This window comes from Maylandia zebra, linkage group LG23 (assembly GCF_041146795.1).
Source record: "Maylandia zebra isolate NMK-2024a linkage group LG23, Mzebra_GT3a, whole genome shotgun sequence".
Classification (NCBI taxonomy): Eukaryota; Metazoa; Chordata; class Actinopteri; order Cichliformes; family Cichlidae; genus Maylandia; species Maylandia zebra.
In genome coordinates this window covers 16,395,509-16,418,224 of record NC_135188.1, presented here as the reverse complement: position 1 = coordinate 16,418,224, position 22,716 = coordinate 16,395,509, and the positions used below count along the sequence as shown (strand labels likewise).

Sequence of the window (22,716 nt, the reverse complement as noted above, 5' to 3'; positions counted from 1 at the left end):
ACCCAGGTCGGATTTGAAAATATTGGATTTGTACTGTTCACGCTGTCATACCATAATTGAATATGGATTGCATAGGGTCAGAAAAGTCGGATTTGATGCGCTTTCACATGTAGTGTGAACGTAGCCTTGGTTCCGGGCCACGACAGTTGAGGCTTGGGTGTGAAATGTATGGTTTTCAGGGTTTTTCTCATTTTTTATCTTTTTTTAAATTTTTATTTTAATTTTATTTTTTTACGTTTTATCATCAACTCTGTCTCCCTTGGTCTTTTCCCATGTGTTATGAATAAATCTTCTTTTTTTTGGTACCAGTACTGGTTTTATTTTGTTGTATTTATCCGCAACACCTTAACCCTTTAAAACCGGTCAGAGCGGCCACGCTCCGTTTTGCGTAACTATTTTTAAATCCCGGTAGCACTGCAACCACGTAAGCAAGCGCAATATTTTTTTTTGCATATGAAACCGGAGGAGTTGTACTTACATCTTATGCCATCAGCTTGTCCTCGGTCACAGTTTCCTTCCACATATAGCTTTGCAAAAACTGCATAAAAAGCACTTGCAGCAACAAAAACATAATATTCCAGAAACACACTTTGTCGATCCGATCAGCTGTTCGTAACACTTCCTACGTCCATCAGTGCGAACTATCGCATGTCCGCCATTACCTGCCCGAAACCGGAAGTGATGTCATTTTTGCAGAAATGTAGTTTTTTACCATCAAGGCCTCATGAGCTTATACTGGTGTTTTTAAAAGTTATCTTTGATTTTATGACTTTCTGTGTCGTTTCTGGGATGCTTAGGACTCATATTGCACTGCTGGAAATAGTTTATTTTGATGCACATGCTGTTTTTTTGCAATTTTTTGCAATATTTTTGTTTTTCCTGCAGTGTATAGAAATTGGTGTATTTCAAAAATAAAACTATGAAGACACTCAAAATAAATTTCCTGGAATCCTGGTAGGAAACTATTTTGTGCAACTTTTTTGTATTTACAGTTTTGAGGGATAAGCCTCTTAAATTTCTCTAACTAGAAATATATGTTAAAAAAACAAAAACGATTTTCTATTTTTTTGTAGTTTATTGCACTTTTTTGCAATTTATGTGGTTACTGTGCACTTAATGCATACATATTATTAAAATTTAGGCTATAATGGTTGTATTGATGTATAGCAACTTGAAATGCTCCCAAAAAATGGCACTACAGCATGTAAAAATATAATATAAGCTCTGGCGGACTTGGTTCTATGGTAGGTCTTAAAGGGTTAAAGGCCGGTCTGTGAAAATATTGTCGGACATAAACCGGTCCGTGGTGCAAAAAAGGTTGGGGACCACTGGTGTACAGGATTACTAACAAGCTACCATAACTGTACAGTTGCAGTTATTGCTAAACACATGGATCTCACCAGATACTGAATGCAAAGGTTCTTATACTCACAGACGGGGAATGTTGGATCATTTGTCGTTTTAGGCCATAGTGATACAGAATTATACAGAAAATTCTACGGTGGTCACATGAATGGTTGTAAATAGATGAATGAGGCAAGTTGTATAAAGCACTTTGAGTGCTGACATAGAGTAGAAAAGTGTTATATAAGAACTGGTCTATTTATCACATACTTTTCCCTGCAAATGTATTTCTTAGTTTTTTGGGGGGCGGGGGGACGCACTTTAATTAAGACCACGTAAACTGTAAGTTACCCGTGCTACAATAAGATGGTTGAGGTAGCAGTCATGTGTTAGTGCTGACAAGTGTTAATTCCAAGAATTATGTAGAGCAAATTATGTAGAGCAAATGATCCACCAGGGACACAAAGAGGACTTTTGCTGTGTGTGTTCTCATCACTTCAAATCTGGGACAGTCTCCTAAAAACCTGCCACATTCTTCACTTCCTTTTGCAATGCACACTTCAATTGACTCTGCACAGCTCTTTGAGTTAGCAGGAGCACCATATGTTGTCTGAGAGCACAAAGAGCATTTGATTCTTTTAATGGCGCCCCCATCTACTCTCTTCTCTGTTCCTTTCCCTTTTCCTCCAACTCTTTTTTCCTCACATCTTCACATAACTTCATCATTCTTTCCACCCTTCATTCTACTTGTATCATTTCTGTTTCCATCATCAATTCCTGCCCTGTCCTTCTAAACTCTGTTTCTCATGATTCCTGACTTGATTACAGGAAGTCTCCTACCACTGCAGCTGCAGGTGATACAGTATATAGGACACAGAATTATTCTGAGGTCTGGATTTTATACTCTATAGATTTTCATATTTCCCAGGTATTAGCATACCTTTCATCTGATCCTGTCAGTTTGTGCGATGGCCGTGTGGACAACAGATGCACTTGTCTGAACGGTATAACACGAGGACGTGTAAGGATTCTACCTAGGTTGATGTATTCTGAAAGACCTGCTATTGTTTTGCTGACACTCACATCAAAGCCCCGCTGAGACAAGCTTTTATACAAACACAGCAATATGGAACCACTTGCCCTGGAAGCTGTGCAGTGAGCTTCAAGGTTGAGTAACTTACTCAAGGGCACTAGATCAGCCAGTTTGAGCATGTACCCACAAAACTGCCGTGTAATATAATTTGCACATTGCAAATGTCACCCTCTGAACCTCTGTGTGTATGGAATTGTTTGCACATTCTTGTGCAGACATCACGTGTAGATGAGCTCAAAGTTTTTAATTATTTTGATGTTGCTTTATTAAGTTGTGATATTTACATCACTATTTAAACGCCACAACTAGCTGGTGCATTTAAAAACACAGCAACAGTTTTTTGGTGGTTCTTGCTATTCATCTCATCAACTAACATCTGAGATGACCAGCCAGTCAATGTCCATGCCTCCAGGAGAGAACAGTCTGAACTCAGCACCCATCTGACTATGTTACTTCTTGCTCAGTGTCTGTAAAAATCACACCAAACGAACCTAAAATGAATCCAGTTTAGGGAAAAACCAAGAAAAGCAATCAATAAATATGTCTTTGTTATGTCTTATGCTAAAGCATCTAGTAGACCTCGTGGTGCTGACAGATAAATTCCAACTTTCCTAGTATTTCCTAGTACTTTACTGCTGCACTTACTAGTCATACACAAAGAATGTACTGATATTGTACAAAGTTGAAGTAAAATTATGCTAAAACACTTGCTACTGAGCCTGAGCCCCAGAGTCAGTTGCACCTGACCTGCATAAACCATGATAGATGAGGGTGATCCAGGAATTATCTACTGCAGTTGTTCTCACCACTGATGAATGAGCCCCCAGGGCTACGGAGACAGGAGAGGAGCTAATTATCCAATCACTAATGAAATTACTATAAAACATTTAACACCAGCACTTTAAATATGTGAATATGTAAATTGCTCAAATTACAAAATGAATGCAGCTAGAAAACAGAAACATATCTTTATTGGCATGCACATTGTTTTTTCCCCATCTTATTACAGTAAATGGTTTAATATACAGTACTGTGCAAAAGTCTTGAGTCTCCCCTCTTTTCTTTATATTTTGCTTCCAATGAGTCAGATGTTTTTTGTCATTTTTGAAAGTGGACTTGAACGATAGTTCTCTAATCTTTCTGGAGATTTTTCTTTTGACTTTTTTGACTTCTGCTTTTTGGAAACAGAAAGAAAAGACCTATGTATCCCACATAATAACTGGACTGTGGTATGAGGTCTTATGGATCGATGAATTCCAAAAAGTTTTGGTTCAAATTATCATCAGTATATACGGAGGTTGTAGGGGAAAAGTTACGACAGTGAGTGTCTACAGCCATCTATAAATCATTGCCATTGTAAAAGCCTACATTAATACAAAAACATCCATCCATCCATCCATTCGCTTCCGCTTATCCTTTTCAGGGTCGCGGGGGGCGCTGGAGCCTATCCCAGCTGTCATAGGGCGAAAGGCAGGGTACACCCTGGACAGGTCGCCAGTCTGTCGCAGGGCTAACACATAGGGACAGATAACCATTCACACTCACATTCACTTGCACATTCACACCTAGTGACACTTCAGATTAATCAATTAACCTATCCCCACAAGCTGCATGTCTTTGGACGGTGGGAGGAAGCCGGAGTACCCGGAGAGAACCCACGCAAACACGGGGAGAACATGCAAACTCCACACAGAAAGACCCTGGCCTGATGATGGAATTGAACTCAGGACCTTCTTGCTGTGCGGCAACAGTGCTAACCACCGTGCCACCGTGCTGCCCTCTAAAAAAACATACAGTGGAATACTATTTGTATGGAATGATATCACAGAGCCTGGACATCAACATTATTTAGGTAATGTGGGATCATCTTGACAGAGAACGTAACCAGAATCCAAAGAAGAGCGTTGAATGTCCTGAAGACTACTTTTAAAAAATGATTTAAAAAAAGGCTTGCCTAAGACAGTTTGATGAATAAAGGAGGTCATACTAAATATTGACTGTCAGGCTTGATAATATTGTACAAATCTCAATTTTAACTTATGTACTCTATGTACTGTAAATTGCTTGACTTACAAAAATATAAAGAAATGAAGGGTGACTGCAGTACTGCAGGTTAATTGGCTATTTTAAGTGTCACAGTGCTTACCTAATTTGACAGTCACAGAACCTCTTGCTCTGTCCATGCTAACAGGATAGTTACTCATGCATCTGAGGCATTGTTGCAGTGGTTATCGCTTCCAACATGGACCCTAAATTTCCTGTGTGAGGTGTCCCATTTTCTGCAAAAGCAGATGGTGAAAAGATCTTTTGATATTTGTATTGACATTAATACAGCAAGATTACATGAGTGGCACGGTTCGCTGAGGTAACAATGTGGTGCAATTTTCATGTCTATGAATGAGACACGGACGTGAAAATTGCACATGCTTCTTTTCCTTATTCTGTCTAAATTGAATTTATAATGAAATTAAATCAAACACTCAAATACTAATGTCTGTTATCAACGGCAAACTCGACGTAGAAAGAGCTGGCAGATGCAAACAGTATCTTTAACCCACGCGCCATATTTGTCGAATGGCAAGGCGTTTCAGTTTAGAATGACCCTTGTAAAGTGCTTGGTGCTTTGTCAGTCACACTTATGTAGCTTGCTCTGATGTTTACATGATTCCCCTTTAAATCCATATCAACAAATGGGTGATATGCAGTTCACTGCGTGCAGATGAAGTGCTCTTTAGATGACTGGAAAACTGCAGTTTCTGCTTGTTTGATCAATAACACAAATGTAAACAGTAAATCTTACCCTCAGAAAAAAGCTGTCACTAACTGCAGGAACACACCTACTCACAGTGCACGCTCCCGTGCTCTGTAATAAGCACATGCTACACGGCAATCTGTCAGTCTCCGCCTGTCTATATTTGCCTGCGCTGGGTTTTGACCTCTCATGAAGCAAAAACACACACACACACCTACACGAGCAAACACAGACACACGCACACAAAGATACAACCATCTGCTTCTGTAATGAGCATGGCTGAATGCCGTCATTTGCAGTATCAATCTTCCAGGCTACATATGTCATGCAACGCCATACAGAGACAGGAGGCATGGGGGCGAGCTTTTATGATCGCCAAAGTGTGAATTAATTAGCACTATGTCTGGGGTTCTTATTCACTTCTCCCCAATATGTCACGCTCTATGATCTAACAAGGCCTCGAGCAGATAAAAAGCACAAGCTGGAGCAAAGTCACTCTCTGGCACATCCTTAAATTGTCCTCCAGTACATGAGCGGAGCCCGAAAAGGAGGCGCTGTGGAGGAAATGAGTTTCTTCTCTGACTTCTTTCTTTTTTCTTTTTTTTTTCCTCCATTCAATGACATGGAGATAAAAGCAAACAGAGCCCCGCATCTTTTGTAGTTTCTTGCACTAACAGCTTTGTGTTTGTTTTCCTTTCACCATTATCTAAAGATGATGATGATTATCATGTCTAATAGCTCTGACAGGTTAAATGCTTTCAGATCCATCTGTATTTCACCTTCACTGATGTCGCAGTCACTTGTGAGTAATGGGGATTTAACTCTGTGTTTATCCAATAAAGCTTTGCCAATTATGTGTGCTCATAATTGCTTGTCTTTGGGAGAAAGATTTTTTGCTTTGATTTTGTGTGGTGTCAGTAATATGGGCATGCACATGCACACGCACACACACACAATGTGTGCAGAAAGAAATACTGCCGATGGGATCATCTGTTATTAAAGCTCAGACTCGTTGAAGCAGGGAAAAGATGTCTTCCAGAAACCAGCTCACTGCATGTTATGTGTCTGTAAATATTAGTCCTGGCACTGGCTATGGGTGCTGACTGTGTATGAGTTCTTGCATGAACAGCACTGTGTGTGACTTTTTTGTATTAATGAGTGTGGAGGCTGAGCAGTCATGTCAGAAATCACCTGGCAACTGTGCCTAGGAACACCATAAATTGCAGCAAAGAATTTTTTGTGCACAAAAAATATTCCAAATTTGCTAAAGGCAAGAATTACCTAAGTGTTTGGTCTCATTTAGATAATTAGTAAGTCAAGGAAGTGAAGGCAACTCACATCTATTATTTATATAGTTAAAAGATTTATTTTCGTAAACTGAACAAATCCTAACACTCTGCACATCATCATCATAACACTCGGGTAGGATTAACACATCACAACTTTAAAGAAGAAATAAATTTATTATAAAGAAGGAGCAGGAATAATTAAAAAAAAAAATCACCTGCAAAAGCACCACCCCTGAGAAATCGGACCCACCCTGTCTGAGTGGGTGGGTCCAACTTGGGTTACTTTCTATGTACTTAATCTTCAAGCTGTAACTTAATCTTTTCAGAACCAAATCTCCCCCAAACATAACATATATCTATCTTATATTTACTCATAGTTATGATAAGCCACCATGTTGACTCTTTCTGGAAAAAGAGGGACTCCATGGTGTAGTCTATGTGCTACTCAGCCCACCCATTCCTTTACTTGCCCACAATCAGATCTGTTGTGTGTGGCGTGCTGTCAGCTTTGGACTAGGACTGCAGGCGCGGACTTTGATAGCTGCAGACACCACACACACCCGTGGTATCTGACATACTATTTCCCAGTCTGCTAGAAGGACGCACGAGTCTTTTTGCCTGAAAATACAATCAAAGTAATGTAAAATGGAACTCCCTCATAGTGATAGTTTAAAGAAATACTTAATTATAGCTATTGTTAATACACCAAAGAGCAACAGAAGGTACAGTTAGTTCATTTATTCTGGCATCCATAAGGACAAAAAGTTTCTCTTTCAGGCTTGTTCTTTAGAAAGTCATCGTAATTCAAGCTGAGGGCTTCTACTAGAATTATTTCTTTCCTTGTTACAAGAGTTTTTGTACCCTGCCTACCCTTCTCTGGCAAGTCTAATTACTCATTTTGTTATTTTTCTACAAACACACTTGAACCTTGAACACTGAGAGTTGATGAAAGCTCTCCTCTGGCACATAAGTGCGATTTCCTCTTGGCCTGGAGGCAGCAGACAGCTCATTGTCACAAGAGCAGCATAGCTGCCAGCTGAACCCCAGTTCAACTCGAGTCCACAGCTTGTTTGTTTTTTAATCCCTATGCTGTGTTGCCCTGAGTTGACTTCACCCCGGCTGTGATCACCATCTTACATTTTTTCACAATATCTTACTTTTTTTGTTTTTCTGAGTGGGAGAAAAAGCAGAGATAGCATTACTGACAGAGGATGGAAGGAGGCTTTCTGGAAGCATAGCAGCTAACCATAAGGTTACATACTACGCACTTTGAAAAAGACTTGATTAAAAAAAATCTCCATGTTAGCTTTGCTCTTTTCCAATAAATGTTTGTTTTTAAGACAATAAATCATGTCTCCCATTTCAGTCCCGCTTCTGTCAGAAATTATGAGGAAAATTCCTGCAGAATGACAACTAAAAGGATTCAGCGCTATAATTACACCGAGCACTCATCTCTCCCTCTGTGTCATCTTTGTGAAAGCTTGACATATGCCACTTCATCAGATGTACGGCATGCTGGCAAAACAGCTTGAATTTGCTGATGAAGCAAAGCTCTTCTGTCCATCAGTTTGGTTGAGACTGAAATATCTTAACAACTAGTGAATGGAAACTAGTTTTTGGTAACTAATTGAGATTTTCACCAGAGTTTTATTAATAATAATAATGGATTGGATTTATATAGCACTTTTCAAGGCACCCAAAGCGCTTTACAATACCACTATTCATTCACTCTCACATTCACACACTGGTGGAGGCAAGCTACGGTTGTAGCCACAGCTGTCCTGGGGCAGACTGACAGAAGTGAGGCTGCCATATCGCGCCATCGGCCCCTCTGGCCAACACCAGTAGGCGGTAGGGTAAAGTGTCTTGCCCAAGGACACAACGACCAGGACAGAGAGGCCGGGAATCGAACCAGCAACCTTCCGGTTACAGATATGCTTCCTAACCCCCTGAGCCATGGTCGCCCCATTTATTTATTTATTTAAGGAGCCTAGAAAGAAAGCAACTGGACTTCTTTAAGTTTTGCGAAAACCTGTTAGGCTTTTTTTCCAAGCTATGACCTGGATGACCAACAAAATCAGTGTTAAAATGACGTTAATGCCATAACCGCATTAACGCGGCAAATCTCCATTAGCAAGTTAGCGCGGATCGCCCCGTGCGTGGGGCTTTACTGCACTAACGCATTAACAAGCTAACCGCACTAACAAGCTAACTGCGCTAATGCATTGACGCCGTGCAGCCCCACATCAAGCCCCAAGTTTTGACCATAAGACGCTTGTTGTCATCATCACGCTACATGCTCCGCTCCCTGTTGAATTGTTGAAATCACTTCAGTGTAACAAACTGTAGTGATCAAAAGGCTGCATCTTACCCGGCCTGCTTTTGCTATCAATGTTAGAGACAGTTCTGATTCTCCAGTAATTTCAGTAATGTTCAATTTGTACTGTTAAACACACATAACGTCAGTGTACAGTGTCACATAAAAGTCGGCTGCCAGTTCCACAGCCAGCCAATGTTATCAAGGATTAAGCCCCATGACACATTGGTAACTGAGGGTTGGTCACCGGTGGACAGCTAAGGATCTGTTGGCATAGTAATCCCTCTGAAAGTTTGTATTTACCACCTCGTTACATTTCTTTCACACTTTTCTCTCATCTTTATCGGCCTTAAAAGCTTGACTTAGGCTGCTTCACATCTCTAATGGGTGTTGTGGAGCAGGGAAATTATTTTACTGCTATTGGTAAATAATCATCATTATTACTATTGCATTAATAATATAATCTGCAGCATTGATATTGCATTCAGATGTTTAAACAGTGTGTGTCTTTCAGAAAGACTAAGTTGCAGTTGACAGGAAGTTGCAGGCTTTGCAGAACTGAAACCGAAAGTTATTCTGAGGAGCAGGTTAGATGAGGCTATTTGAATTATTAGGTTAGTCAAATTGTCTGTTATACTTTTATATTCTTTTATTAAGCTTTTAGTAGAGGTTCTTGATTAAAACATTTATTCAACATAGTACAGTAGTTTCAGTTAGGTTATTACACATAAGGATGAGCCTCTGGTCTGGTAAAAGGTCAGAAGTGCAACGGGTGAGATGAGAGAGCATGTAAGGTCAACACATACACACACACACACATTAGTTAGACTCATTTATAGGTGGAAGTTTAATCATGTTTTGCTTGGGGTTGCAAAAGAGCAGTTTGTCGCAGAACTGCTGCTGAGGTGTCAAGATGACAAGCGAGCATCCGGCAGTGACAGGATGTACCTGCCATGAAGATAGAAGACAATGTTCTTTTAAACTGTGTTAAAAGTCATTGTGGTTTTGATTTGACGTAAGTATATATTCTGTCTGTGACGTATGAAGGGGCATCATTAATCCAAACCCTGATGCTATAAAAATCTGTGTATGCTTTGATTAAGTTGAAGATCAATCCCTGTCTGCGTACAGACTGGTCTTCCCACGCGTGTATTCATTAAAATCAATTGTTTGACCAAGATCTTCTGGACCAATGGTTGTTTGTACTCTCCTTCCTCAATATGTAACCTTAACATTTGGGGGCTTCGTCCGGTGGTTGAGGAGGGAGAGAATTGGAGGTGTAGACGGTGAAATTCGGTGGTCCGTTGTGGTCAGACAGGCAGGCGTAACCCGGCAACCAAACTGAGGGGACAGGCGCCTTTATAAAAGAGGTAGGCACAGGCCTGTTGATTTTATCCTGATTTTTGCCTGTGGTCTCCAGATACCACACTGGTAGTCTCCTCCTGTTTGGACACCCCTTAAGTCTATCCTCACTGATCTTGTTAAAATTTGAGTCCAACCTTGTTCCTAAGAACATGCTGACATAATGATTTTTCAGTTTGGAGTTGTGGTGGTTACATGTGCTGAACACATTCTCCCAACCTGGATTATTATTTTCTTTGTGGCAGAAAATGTCTTCCTAACTAGAGAATAGAATATTATGCGTCCTCAGGCAAGCTCAGTGAGTACCAGCAGGAGAGGAGACATTTACCTATGTGGAATTATTTTAGAGTGGCACTTTATCACTTTAGAAGCTACGCATGTATACAATAATGTTTGTTTATCCACTTGAGCACAGTTTGAATAGAGAAACTGAGCATCACTCCTTCTACTGTACTTTAACATGCTGCATCTATCATGTGCTGCTGTTACATAACTTAACTACATAGTTTATGGTTTATTCATGGGGCCTATTTTAGCCCAGAGAACTGGGCGTCCTGAATCAGAGGAGAATCTCTCCATCTCTCCACATGCCCCAGGGGGAAAACAGGCAGGCAGGTGAGTAAGATTGTAGACTTGGCCAGAATTACCACTTCACTGAATGAGAAAGAGAAAATGATATTCGTCACCTGCTCTGCCTCTTCCCTCTGCCCATCTGACCATCATCGTTTTATTTTCCCACCAGCCTCATCTGTGTATGTGTGCCTGTGGGGACGTGCGCGTGTATAACCGCGTCAGAGGCAACGCTGCAACTCTGGATGTCTGCATGCATGTATTTATGTAGCCCGACAAATGATGCTACCAATCTGGACAGGACAGGAGTTGGCTGAGAGGATGTGTCGGCTGTGCATCATTGAGGATTCACCAGCTTCTCCTGTGTATATGTGAGAGAGGGGGGGAAAGAAATGTACGTAGCATGTCACAGCAGAGCCCTCTGCTGTTTGAAGCATCAGCCTCAACTCATCACGTCCTCTGTTCTGGTTTCAAACGTTTGCTGTACAAGAATCTGCATATAAACGTCTCTTTCACTGCAATTTTCAATCTGTGTCTTATTTTCAAAAACCTATATTAACTGGATCTTTCTGAAGGTTACATTTGTAAATATAGGGTGAAAGTGACAGTGTTTCATGTTGCACTCTTTATCTACAGCAGAATTCTGAAATGTTCTAATGATGTTAATCATGCTTTTCAATGTAGCCTCACAGCAAGGAGGTTGCTAGCTTTGAATCGTGCCAGCTGGTGGCCTTCTGTGTGGAGTTTGCATGTTCTTCCCATGCTCGTGTGGGTTCTCTCCAGGTGCTTCAGCTTTGCCTCATTCGTGGGTTATGTCCACTGTAGAACTGGTTATTCTAAATTGGCCGTAGGTGTGAATGTTAGCTTGGATGATTGTCTGTCTCTCTGTGTTGACTCTGCAGTAGACTGGTGACCTGTACACGTGCCAAATCATAAATGTGGATCCATCCACTGTGGCGACCCGGTGAGAATAAGCAGCTGAAAGATGCTTGGCTGTAAGCACAAATGTGGGCAAACAGCTTGTTCACTGGCTCAAATACCCACTCCTCGTTGCTACTGAATAAAGTAGTATAGACACAGACAGAGACTTGGACTGACCTGGTGCTCATCGGGCTGCACTAGTGTCAATCCAAAATGGGAAAAAAAATCACCAAAAAAAACACCAGTTTGGCAAAAATGAAGACAATGATCATACCTGTGGTTGAAGAGAATGCTAGGCAGCATGCATAGAAAAATGTAAAAAATAATATCTATATCCTAAAATGGAAAAATCAATTAACCAAAAAATACAAACACACTAATATTTAAAAACATGGGATTTGTGTGCATCACTACACAGCTTGTGAATTTTTTATTATTATTTGTTATTTTGCTGCTTGATGTACACGTGTAATAATTAGTGAGTATCTCCCTTGTTATCCCTTACATAGACTACATGCTTGAATTCTTCTTTTTTTGTAGCTGTTCATATGAGATCACAACAGAAAAGACAGAAGTCCTTATTCAACAAAAAGATCACGCAGAATTGAGAAGAAAGAATTATAAAAACACAGTAATTGTGAGTTTATCTAAAAAGAACAGGAAGTTGCACTTGTGGCATGTAATATATTTATACGCAGAGATCATTTTGGCAAAGGTCAATTGTGTGGCTGATATTTTTCATAATGTCAGCATATTAAAAATGTATGTAACAACATGTTCCAGCCAAACAAATGTTAAAGTGACATTTCAGATCGGTATCCTGTGTTTATCTGTTTGTTTGTGTAGTATAGCTCATATTGACTCACATGGACGGATCCATAGAAGGGTCAGGATTTCAGATTTATCTCTGGTATTTTATGGATTTATGTTTTATCGCTACATTATCCAAGAAAGCAAAGCTGATATGGCGAAACAAGTAGGTGGTTGTTCCTTGGAATCAAACGAATGCGTGGTGCAAGATGCAGGAAATGTGTTTCAAATGTTTTCTTTTTTTCCCCTATTTTTCACCAGACCCCACTGTTAATGAATCTTTTCAAGTTACGCATCCATTATTGAAAATAGCCAGACACATGTGGAACGTGTGTACCCCATTAGTGCCCCGCTGAGCTAATAAAGGCCCCAGTTTTTTGTTTTTTTTGCTTTTAACTAAAAATCCATTTTTATAATATCTGAAGATATTGTGAAAATGTATCTCACTCCAATTAGTATTCTTAGTCAACTTGTTCTCATCTCAGGATATCAACGTTGATATTTTGTCAGAAGCTGCAGGCGTCACTGAGATAAACACTTCAAACATGTGATAAACACTGTCCTTTGGTGTGGGTGCTTTTATTCACCAACTAAGGCAATTTTGGACATGAGAAGAGCTGATGTTAGGCTTTAAAAACAACTTTATGAAATGGCTGTGGTTCGAGTTAAAGTATATTTCAGCATTGTCATGACCACTGTTGAGTTAAACACGTTCCAACAAATGACTATATAAACTTTTCTAAATTCAATAATCACATAAAATTACTAATCAAACATCTATATTGCAGTTATTGCGAGTTATTGGGAATAAATGATCAAACATGTCCTTTTCCTGCACAGAGTGAGTGGATATAATTACCCACTGAATTAATTTGATAATTACTGAGAAGTGAGTACCTGCCTACACCTGCTTAGAAACCATGCTCTGTCTTGCACGTGTACTACTAATGCTACTTTTTGGTGCTGTTGTACTTTTTTTTTTTTTTTTCACCTGAGGTTTACTTGAGGGCTCCCTCAGATCTCGAAGGTCACTTTGGGTCATGTGTCCAGTTAACTGTCAGGAAGAACTGGCTTTGGTCAGTTAAAAAGCTTTTCTTTCTTCTATCTTGGGTAAATAGAGATTGTGACGGCAAGCGAGGCGTGTTTCATCCGCCAAACGCTACTTAGGAGGCTGCGGTTGATTTCATTAAAATCTCAAAGGTCAGGTCAGGAAAGGAAATGAAGGGAAGATGATAGAAAAAGAGGTGAAAAAAAGGGAACGTGAGAAGAGATGCTCAGACTAGTTTGTTCAATCTTCCACTCCAGTCGAGCTGTCAGCTTTCTTTAGCTTGTCTTTTGCTTTCTGTTATGTTACAGCCTCTTTTCTGCCCGTCTTCCTCCATCATTATCTCTTGCCATCTTTCTCTCCCCTTTCCCTTTTTCTCTCTCGCCTAAGCCTTAGAAAGAGACCATCCAGAAATAAGGCCATAAATAAGAAATCAACGGCCTTTTCTGTCCCACCACATTACAGGCTTTTGATGTATGCTTTCTGCAGTAGTATTACTCACCAGCTTCAAATCAATGCTCTAATCTTTCCCTCTGCCAGATTGATTTCAGTGGCAGTGACAACAGCGCAGAGAGGTGCAGTACACTGTAAGCCATTTTCAAAATACTAGCAAATGAGTTAGATGCCAGAGATCACATAGGCAAAAATGCATTATGTAGAGAAGGGAGACAAATAAATGGGAAAGCCCTTAACCACTACAATGAGAATGCCTCTGTTCCTGTTACTTTTACTGGCATGCTTTGGGTCCACTTGTCTTTTTAGAGGAAGGGATCACTATAAAACAACTGAAATTCATTTTGAGTGACCACCTTCTCCTAAGATGAAACATTTTTATCCTTATGATAGTGATCACCTCCAGGATGGCACTGCCCCCATCCATAAGGCAGCGAGGGGTCGTTACTTGTTTGAAGATTATGTAAAGCTAATGCAGTGGCTTCTAGATATAAACTAGTCTAAACATGTATGGAAGATTTTGGACCAGCGTTTAGACTGTGTTCTCCACCTTCATTGTTGTGATGGCAACTGTGTAATCACTGTTTGTTAATGTGTGGATAATAAATCCACGTCCTTGAAGCTGGTGGGGAAAATCAGCAGACTACTTCAGCAGCGTAATCAGTTGACTCCAAAAGAGGAAATATCTCTAAGAAGAGTTGTTCCTTTCCTTCAGTGGAGATCCAGAGACTTACAGAGTCAATGTCAGGCAAGCTTTTCTGGTAATTGCCCAACATCTAATCAAGACACTTAGTGGCGTTTTTATTTAATTTGTCGTATTTTCTGTATGTGTATTTCCAGTTTAGTTTATCAGAACCACAGTTTAAAATGGTTTAAATCCGAGTTGTTTAAAAACAAATACAAAGATATTAAGTTATGCATTTTTAGCTGCCTGCTAAGTGTTGAGTGAAGGACACTTTGCAAGCTTATTACGTCAGCAGCGTGATGTCGACTTTTGTTGCTCAAAACTAAGTGAAAGTTAATGTATATTTGTGTGACCTGAGACTGAGAAGCAAGACTTGCAACATTTATTTACTTATTTTAATACATTGATCATGAATAACCTGAAGATTTAACTGTGTTTTTGCTCACTTTACAGGAGAAAAGACTTACCTCCACTATGTAATCTTGTGTCTGTATTCAATTGAAATCAGTGGTTTTTATTTTTTACAGTGATACCTTTCAGCCATTCTTTTTTACAGGAAGACTCAAAAAATAGACTTAACTGTAAAGTGGAAATCATCCGTTTTAAATAAAGTGAAAAACATATTAGCTTACATTATAAGCATGAGAGATGCTCATGTGAGCTTGTGGTCCACTACCACCCTTACATGATTTGGGTTTTTCCAACAATTCCATTAAGATGGCAAACATTCAGATGAAAGTCAAATACTGATGTTAACAAGTTACACAAGGGATGTGTGAATGCGAGAGCTGTAGTTTCTGGCAGTCTGCCCTTCCTCCTCAATCCAGTCTTAGCCAAGCTGACCTCCAACACATTCAACCTGTGAGGGCCCGGAGAGGGCGTGTTCACACTTGCATGAGTGATGTGTGCCTCTGAGCGGATGAACCTGGTAGTGAGGTTATCATCCAAGCGTCTGCTCAACTGGAGTCAGACTTGAGGCTCACTGGCCAGAAATGAAACAGGTCAACTGGAACACACAGACACACACAAACAGGGAGAGAGAGACGTATTGCATACTGACCTTTACTTATCTATTCTTTTTCTACATTTTACAAGCGGCAACTTTATTTTCAAAGCACATTTCAGACAATAATATATAATAATATATATTTATCACACACACACACACAGATATATGTATACATACATGCCGCCTTTGTGCTGCGAGTTCTTCATACTCCTGAAGCATCTCCGGTCATAAGCTCTCTCTTAGTCAAAAATATACTTTTAGACTGGTTTGATAAACTCCCGACACTAAAAGGGTGCATACATTCGTGTTCTGTTGGCATTACTAAGTACCAGCCGCTACCAGTTTGGGCCATCTGTTGATTTCAGAAGGAGCCGTCATTGTATTCTGCTCAAAAATTGGAAACAAGAAAACTTTGCAGCTTTTACTCACAAATAACTGGGAAAAAAACAAATGAATCATTTTCAGTTTCTTTCTGTTAAAACTTTTTAGATCTTCACTGGTGCTTAATGCCTCCAAGAATTAGTCATATGCAGTCTTGTGCACACAAATGCTTTTGACTTTTCTGCTCTTACATGACATCAACTAAACTTGCAAAGCAAATATAGTTTCCATTGGCAGTGCAGGTGGTTACTGAGTTTTTGCCACTTCAGTTTTTCCCATACTAGAGATGCTCAGCTGGCTTTGCAAGATTACCCACTTGAAGTCTTTGACATGTTTCTGATCATTTCTGAACTTTTTCTTTTTTTTGCTCTTGTTGCATTATTAACTTGCTAAACGAGGCTTTATTCCGTGAAGTGGTTGAAATGAATGCTAAGTTAGGTGGTGCAGGTCAAAGTTTCACCTGCATGAATGCACGCAACACTTCTCCAAGGATCACAGAGCCTTATAAAGGTGCCATTAAAAGATGATAATCAATGATACTGAGTTCATCTGTTTTGGCTGAGAGACATAAAATAATCTACAGTAAGATTCTGGTGCTAATTTGAAATTCTTTAATAATATGGTAATCAAACATCCACGATGTGATTCCACCTGGAACGGTAGCACTCCGTGCCGTCCACTCACTTAGTTTTTTTGTTACATCTCTCCAGTAAACACAGAAAAATTAAAGCAGGTTTGAAAAAGGTTGGTGCCTTTTTTAGTTTTCCACCAAAAAGAAAGGTGAAAAAAAGAGGAACAGACCGCGTTCTCTATCTGGCATCTTAATGTGCGAATGAACATGGCTCAGATTAAATCTTTCTTGTGATGTCTTTGGCTGATAAAAGTGATTCTAGTTACGACGTGTCACTGTGAAATACAAAATAGGATGTACTTGGGTTTACTTTCTGTGGGAAGAATATAGTCTAGGTGGAGAGTAAGAGTCGATATATCCATAATCACAGCTGTGATGTTATACCAAGTAATTGGTTAGCTCACTGTGATGTTATACACCCAATAAAAAACAAGTGGAAGCCATGCCAAGTCCTCTACCTGTGAAGAGAGTGGCTGAATCAGTGGCAGTGATCTGTTTGCATCAAGATGACAGACACTTCAGTGTGAGAGCAGAGCCAGACAGACACTCTCTGTAATTTGGATGATGCTTCTCAGTATGGGGTGCCAGAACAAGCGGGAATCTCCATAAATGCTTGCTCACATTGCAGCCAGAGGTGTCCCAATTATTTATTTTCCCTCACAAGACAGCTGTTATCTAATCAGTATGAAAAGCACAATGTTGCATAGAGTGTCAGATTTTTAATTTACAATCTGGACCACCAGGTTATTGGGTGCAGAATCAGATCTGTGGCTGGCAATAGCTTAAAGGACAAGACATGATCTGACTCATTGAAATTTTACATCCTCCTCAGCACCAATTACATTCTACACACATAACCGAAAGGTGTTAAAAATCTGATGTTAAAATGTTGGCGTGAAGGTGATTCATTTCTTTCATTTAAGCTTCATTGTTTTTGATTTTGTGTTGTTGCTGAATGTGGATTATACTCTTAAAGGCACTGAAAGAGCAAAAACATGTTGCAATTTTCCAGCTGGATAGGACTATGATGTATACCAAATCCTAGAAGAAGAAAGCAACCAACCTGAAAAGAGGTTACCTTTTTTGAATGTTATCAGTAACATACATTCCACCAGAAGGTGACTTACTGCTAAGTTGCTGTGAACACATTCAGTGGTGGCTGTTGAAAAGTGTTTCTAGGTTTAAGTGCCAACAGAAGCAGACAGTAAGAGTTAGAAGAGATAGTCAACTGGATCAATGGAAGTTGACATTGAACTGTAACAGTTCAAAGTTTGCAATACATGCAATACATTATTTGGGCTCTATTGTATGGAAGGTTGTTTCCGCCACTAAAAAAAAAAAAAAGTATCCATAACATGAAATTTGAACTTATTAACTCAAAATTTCAAGAAAAGTACCTTGAAATTTTGACTTACTTTTCTCAAAATTTCGAGTTAGCTCTGCCAATCAGTAATCTACATGAATGACGTCATTTCCTTGTTACCCGGAAGCTGAAGCCCTCAGCTACAAATGCTACAGCTAAGCTACCAGTATTACAGCCGTGAATGCACAAATTGCACAAATTGCTGAGTATTTTCAGCGTGGCTTCACAAATGATGAAATCTTTGTGTTATTAGCTGAATCACATGGCATTACTATCAGCCAACGTACTCTCGAAAGCGCCAATTTGTTGTGATCCAGTTTTAAATGCACATTCATCTGCACCATATCCTTCTGGGTAACAAGAAAATGATATCATTCACGTAGATTACTGACTAGCAGAGCTAACTCGAAATTTCGAGAAAGAGAACTCGAAATTTCGAGTTATGGATACTTTTTTTTTTAGTGGCAGAAATGGGCTTCCATACTATTTAGCTGAGTTTGCTAGCTTACAATAACATTTGGAAACCAAATTTTTCACATAGGTTTTCACATAACCATTAGATGGCTACATTATCTGTGCCACTCTGTGTTCATCAGTGATTATAAGTAGATAATAATGGCCCCTGAAGCTGCTCAAACGTAGAGGAGCTTCCTATTAGCAATATGCATGGGACTGATACAAAGTGACAAGTCATTAAGTGAGCTTTTTTTTTAGTGATGACAGTCACAAGGACTTCAGCCAAACAACCACCCATTACAAATCTGTAATCTCTCATTTAAAATTCATTTGACAAGAGAACTTTGACAGGAAAACATAAAGTAAAGAAAAACCCAATCAACTGGCAATCATAATCTGACAGAAGAATTACTTAGTAAAAGGTGTAGCACACATGTAAGCCTTATGACTGGCACAGTAGAAAGCCTAACTGGCCCACTACTGTTTTAGTTCTTTTTTTGGTTTTTTTGTTTGTTTTGTTTTGGGTTTTTTTAATTGAGAAAATTATCCACCTATGCTGGTGTCATGTCTGAATGCGGGAATGGCAAGAAAAAAGAAAGTGGAGCTAACTTACTAAACCATTTGTTTGGCTGTGTTTCCACAGATGACTGCAGAAGCAATTCTCCGACTGGTCAATGATCCCGTGCTGCCATTTTACCCTCTAGACATCGCCCTGGATGTTCAAAACAAGCTCAAAGGTAACACTGATGATCATGTGTTTTCAACTGCGGTGATGATAAAATACAGTCTAGTGGTATGTGCATGGAGAGAATGATGAGGCTAGGTGTACTATATACTGACTGACTTCCACTAAAAAGCACACAAACAAAGGTAGCAAAAAAGTGTGGCGCATTTTGAAGATGAAGAGTTTCGTATTTCTTTCAGTTGTTATGGAGAACAAAACAGTCAAAGAAGAAAAGTGGGCATAAGCAAGATAATATCATAATATGACTTTATATTTGTCTGCTGGATGAGTAAAAAGATTTGCTTCTTCATATCCACATATAGTAGTGTGCAAAGGAAAAAGGAAAAATAACAATAAAAAGTTTTTAGTTGTGGTTTTTATTTTAAAAAGAGACTAATTATTTGGCATAAGATGATCATTCAGATTGAAAACAAGTAGCAGTTATGCCTGAGTATCTACCGCTTTAGACAGACATAACAATGAGTTAGGAATAATAAGAATCTGAGTTCAATAACTGTATTTCTTTGTTCTGAATCCAAGGTAGCTAATATTTAAGCAAAGGGCTCTGTAGTCTGCTTTTCAGCTCTTTATGTCAAAATTGTGCAGTTGCTGTCTGTGTGTTTAGCTAACAAGCCAAAGACCAGTTCATACAATGTGTTGAGACCCACAGGCCTGCAGCGGTGCAGCTGTAAAAGATAGCCTACTTAAAGCATTTTGTTTTATGTATCTGTGGGAGTGTTCATGTTGGTTGTTGGGGAGTGTAAATTAGGAAATGATGCATAAGGTGGCTGGTCTGTGGAAATGAGTTATGCATCTGCACAGAAGTCCATGACAGCAGCTACTACACACACACACACACACACCGCAGAGCTTTCTGTAGTTTCACACAGTGCAGGCTAAAATATCACCATTCAAACTGCAAAACTGCAGAACCCCTTTGTCAGGATGCTCGTTGAAATAATGCATTAAGTAACTTTTGTCCAAATTTTGACCAGGACAGACTAAGAGTCAGATTCACTAAGTGGCAGACTTACCTGAGACCACAATCTCAAAAATGCACTGATGAGAGTGGACAGTTCTGTGGGTGATCTACTAACAATGCATTAAATTCTAACACAGCCAGCCAGTAAAGAGTAGCAAAAATTCGCTATCAGACTCAAAGAATGAGCGAATAATGTACCTACCAAAATAATACCGCGTAAGCACAGGTTTTAGTGTTTCTCCGCTGAGGAGAGTCCATGTGTTTTTGGTATAAGGGTAAAATTTGCAGGGGACTTTATAGGTAGGCATTATAGGTTTCTCTGGATAAATGTGATAAACCTGAAATAAGTGTGTAAAATTTGAGCTGCATGATGTGCAGACAAACTTGAAACATTATTTAGAATGAGTTACCCTTACTCTGCCGTGGATGTAAATCCATGCATTGCTTTTGTTTTCCTCTATGAGGCAGCATGTATTTATGAAAGTCGATATTATATATCGATTTAACACATCATGAATTTCTGCAAGTTGACAGACATTTCAGTGTTATATATATCCAAGGTTTAAAAAAAGCTGCATGTGCATTTAAAACATTGGACTCAGTAAAGAGTTACATGACAGATCCAAAGCTTTGGCAACGCTCTCAGAGCACCGAGCCATCCACCCACACCAGTTACATGCTTTTCCTGACAACATCCTCCCCTGGCATTTCAAATAAATCCACAGTCCTAGCAGCAACTATCACAGTCACTTCAGGCGCAAAAAAAGACATGCTTTTTACTGCACTGACTTCAATGCAATTTGCAACAAATTGCCTGCAGCACACCTTAGTAAATCAGATTTGTAGGTTTCATTTAAATATGCTCTTCCCAAAAGTTTTGAGCTATCAAAGGGAAACTCCTAGAAAGACACAATAAGGATACAAAAACTCTGTCCACACCTTTCTATAGCTTTTTAAATACATAATACAAATTTGGTCCCATATTGCAACCATTGAAGAAGATATTAACAGTGATGTGGCTGCCAGAGAACATATGTGTTAATATATTTCAGTGACCAATTACTTAATTACTGTGACTCTCAAAAAGATTTTCATATTTTTTAAAAGGAAAAACAATCTACAAAGTTAACTTAAACCCCATTTGGAAAAAAGGATATCATAAGGATGCACAACAATTTCAACATGCAACAAAAGAGTTGCAGAATGTTTCTCCATGCAGGCACATACACATGGACATGCAGAATAATGAAGAACTGTTTCAGCTGATTAAACCAAAGTCTTTCTCTCATGATTACACAACATACTGACTTTGATTATTTTAATTTGTAAATCCAGTAAAGTGTCAAATGTAATCCCTCTCAGACTTTTACATCAGCCCTGAGAAAACTAAGTCTTCTTGAGTTGTCCTTTTGTTGTAACTCCCATAGCTTTTTCTGCACCCTCTCATTCTTCTGCTCTTACTGTTCTTGGTTCTCCTCTTTCAGCACAGTATATATCCTTGTATCGAAAAGGTGGTCTTGAATCTGTATCAGTGTGTGTGTGTGTGTGTGTGTGTGTGTGTGTGTGTGTGTGTGTGTGTGTGTGTGTGTGTGTGTGTGTGTGTAGAAACTGAAAAGAAATTAGAAATCTGTAATGGATGTAAACACCAGATTCATAACAGTCCAGTATGGCTGTAATGCCTTGGCTAATGGACTGTAGTAAACCACTGAGGTGTTTCATACAGATTCCACGTTCACTTTGAGAGATCATTTGCAGTAAAGCAGGTTTTTTTTTTCCTTGAAATCTCTGGTCATTTTTTACTTTAATTTATTAAACTTCATTTCCTGTGGATCGTCAGGTTAATATCTGTTCTGTGCATGCAGCCGATCCTCTGTTATTCCAAAAAATCAATTTCATTCACTAAGCAATCTAATTATAAGATATAATTAACATTAGGAATGGATATTTTGGATTATACTGAATAAATGTTGTGTGGAATCTGGCTAGAGCGAGCAGGTATCTTGTACTGTAGGTCAAGTTAATAATCTATCAATTCGAAGCTAAATTAATTGACTAAATTAAATGGCCCTGTTGTATGACTTGCATAAACACACTTGCATTTATAAAACCTAAAAAATGTGTGCCGTTAGCTAGAAAACATAGCAGTTTTGTCAAGGGATGAATTGAAACCCATGAAAATGTACATTGTCAAATACTCAGCGGTTAGCATGCTGCACAGCTCCGGCCTTCTGAGCCAAAATCAGCTTATTCAGTCACAGTCTCCAAACATGCAAAGACTGTCCTTGAATATTAAGATGACTATTCAAAGAGGATGGACAACAAAGGCTTTAATACATTTACCCTGCACGCGGCCTTCACACAGCCTCAAAGTCAAAAATAAAAAAATAAAAAAATAATGCAATGTTAGTTTTGTTATGCATGAGGAAAACAAGCACGCTGTCGAACCGAGTGAGTTCTATGAATACATTTTGATTGGTGCACACTGTACCGAGCTGATTCTTCAGACTCGTGATAAAATAAATCTATAAG

At 39.2% G+C, this 22,716-nt stretch overlaps 1 protein-coding gene across 1 annotated transcript in view; it reads left to right on the top strand.

Annotated features, from left to right (window-relative positions):
* The window catches only part of naaladl2 (N-acetylated alpha-linked acidic dipeptidase like 2), a 471,898-nt gene that overhangs the window by 417,878 nt on the left and 31,304 nt on the right, over window positions 1–22,716 (top strand). The window contains exon 16 of the mRNA XM_076880772.1: window positions 19,125–19,218. Coding sequence (XP_076736887.1) covers window positions 19,125–19,218 — 94 coding nt within the window. The remainder of the gene's footprint in view (window positions 1–19,124; window positions 19,219–22,716) is intronic.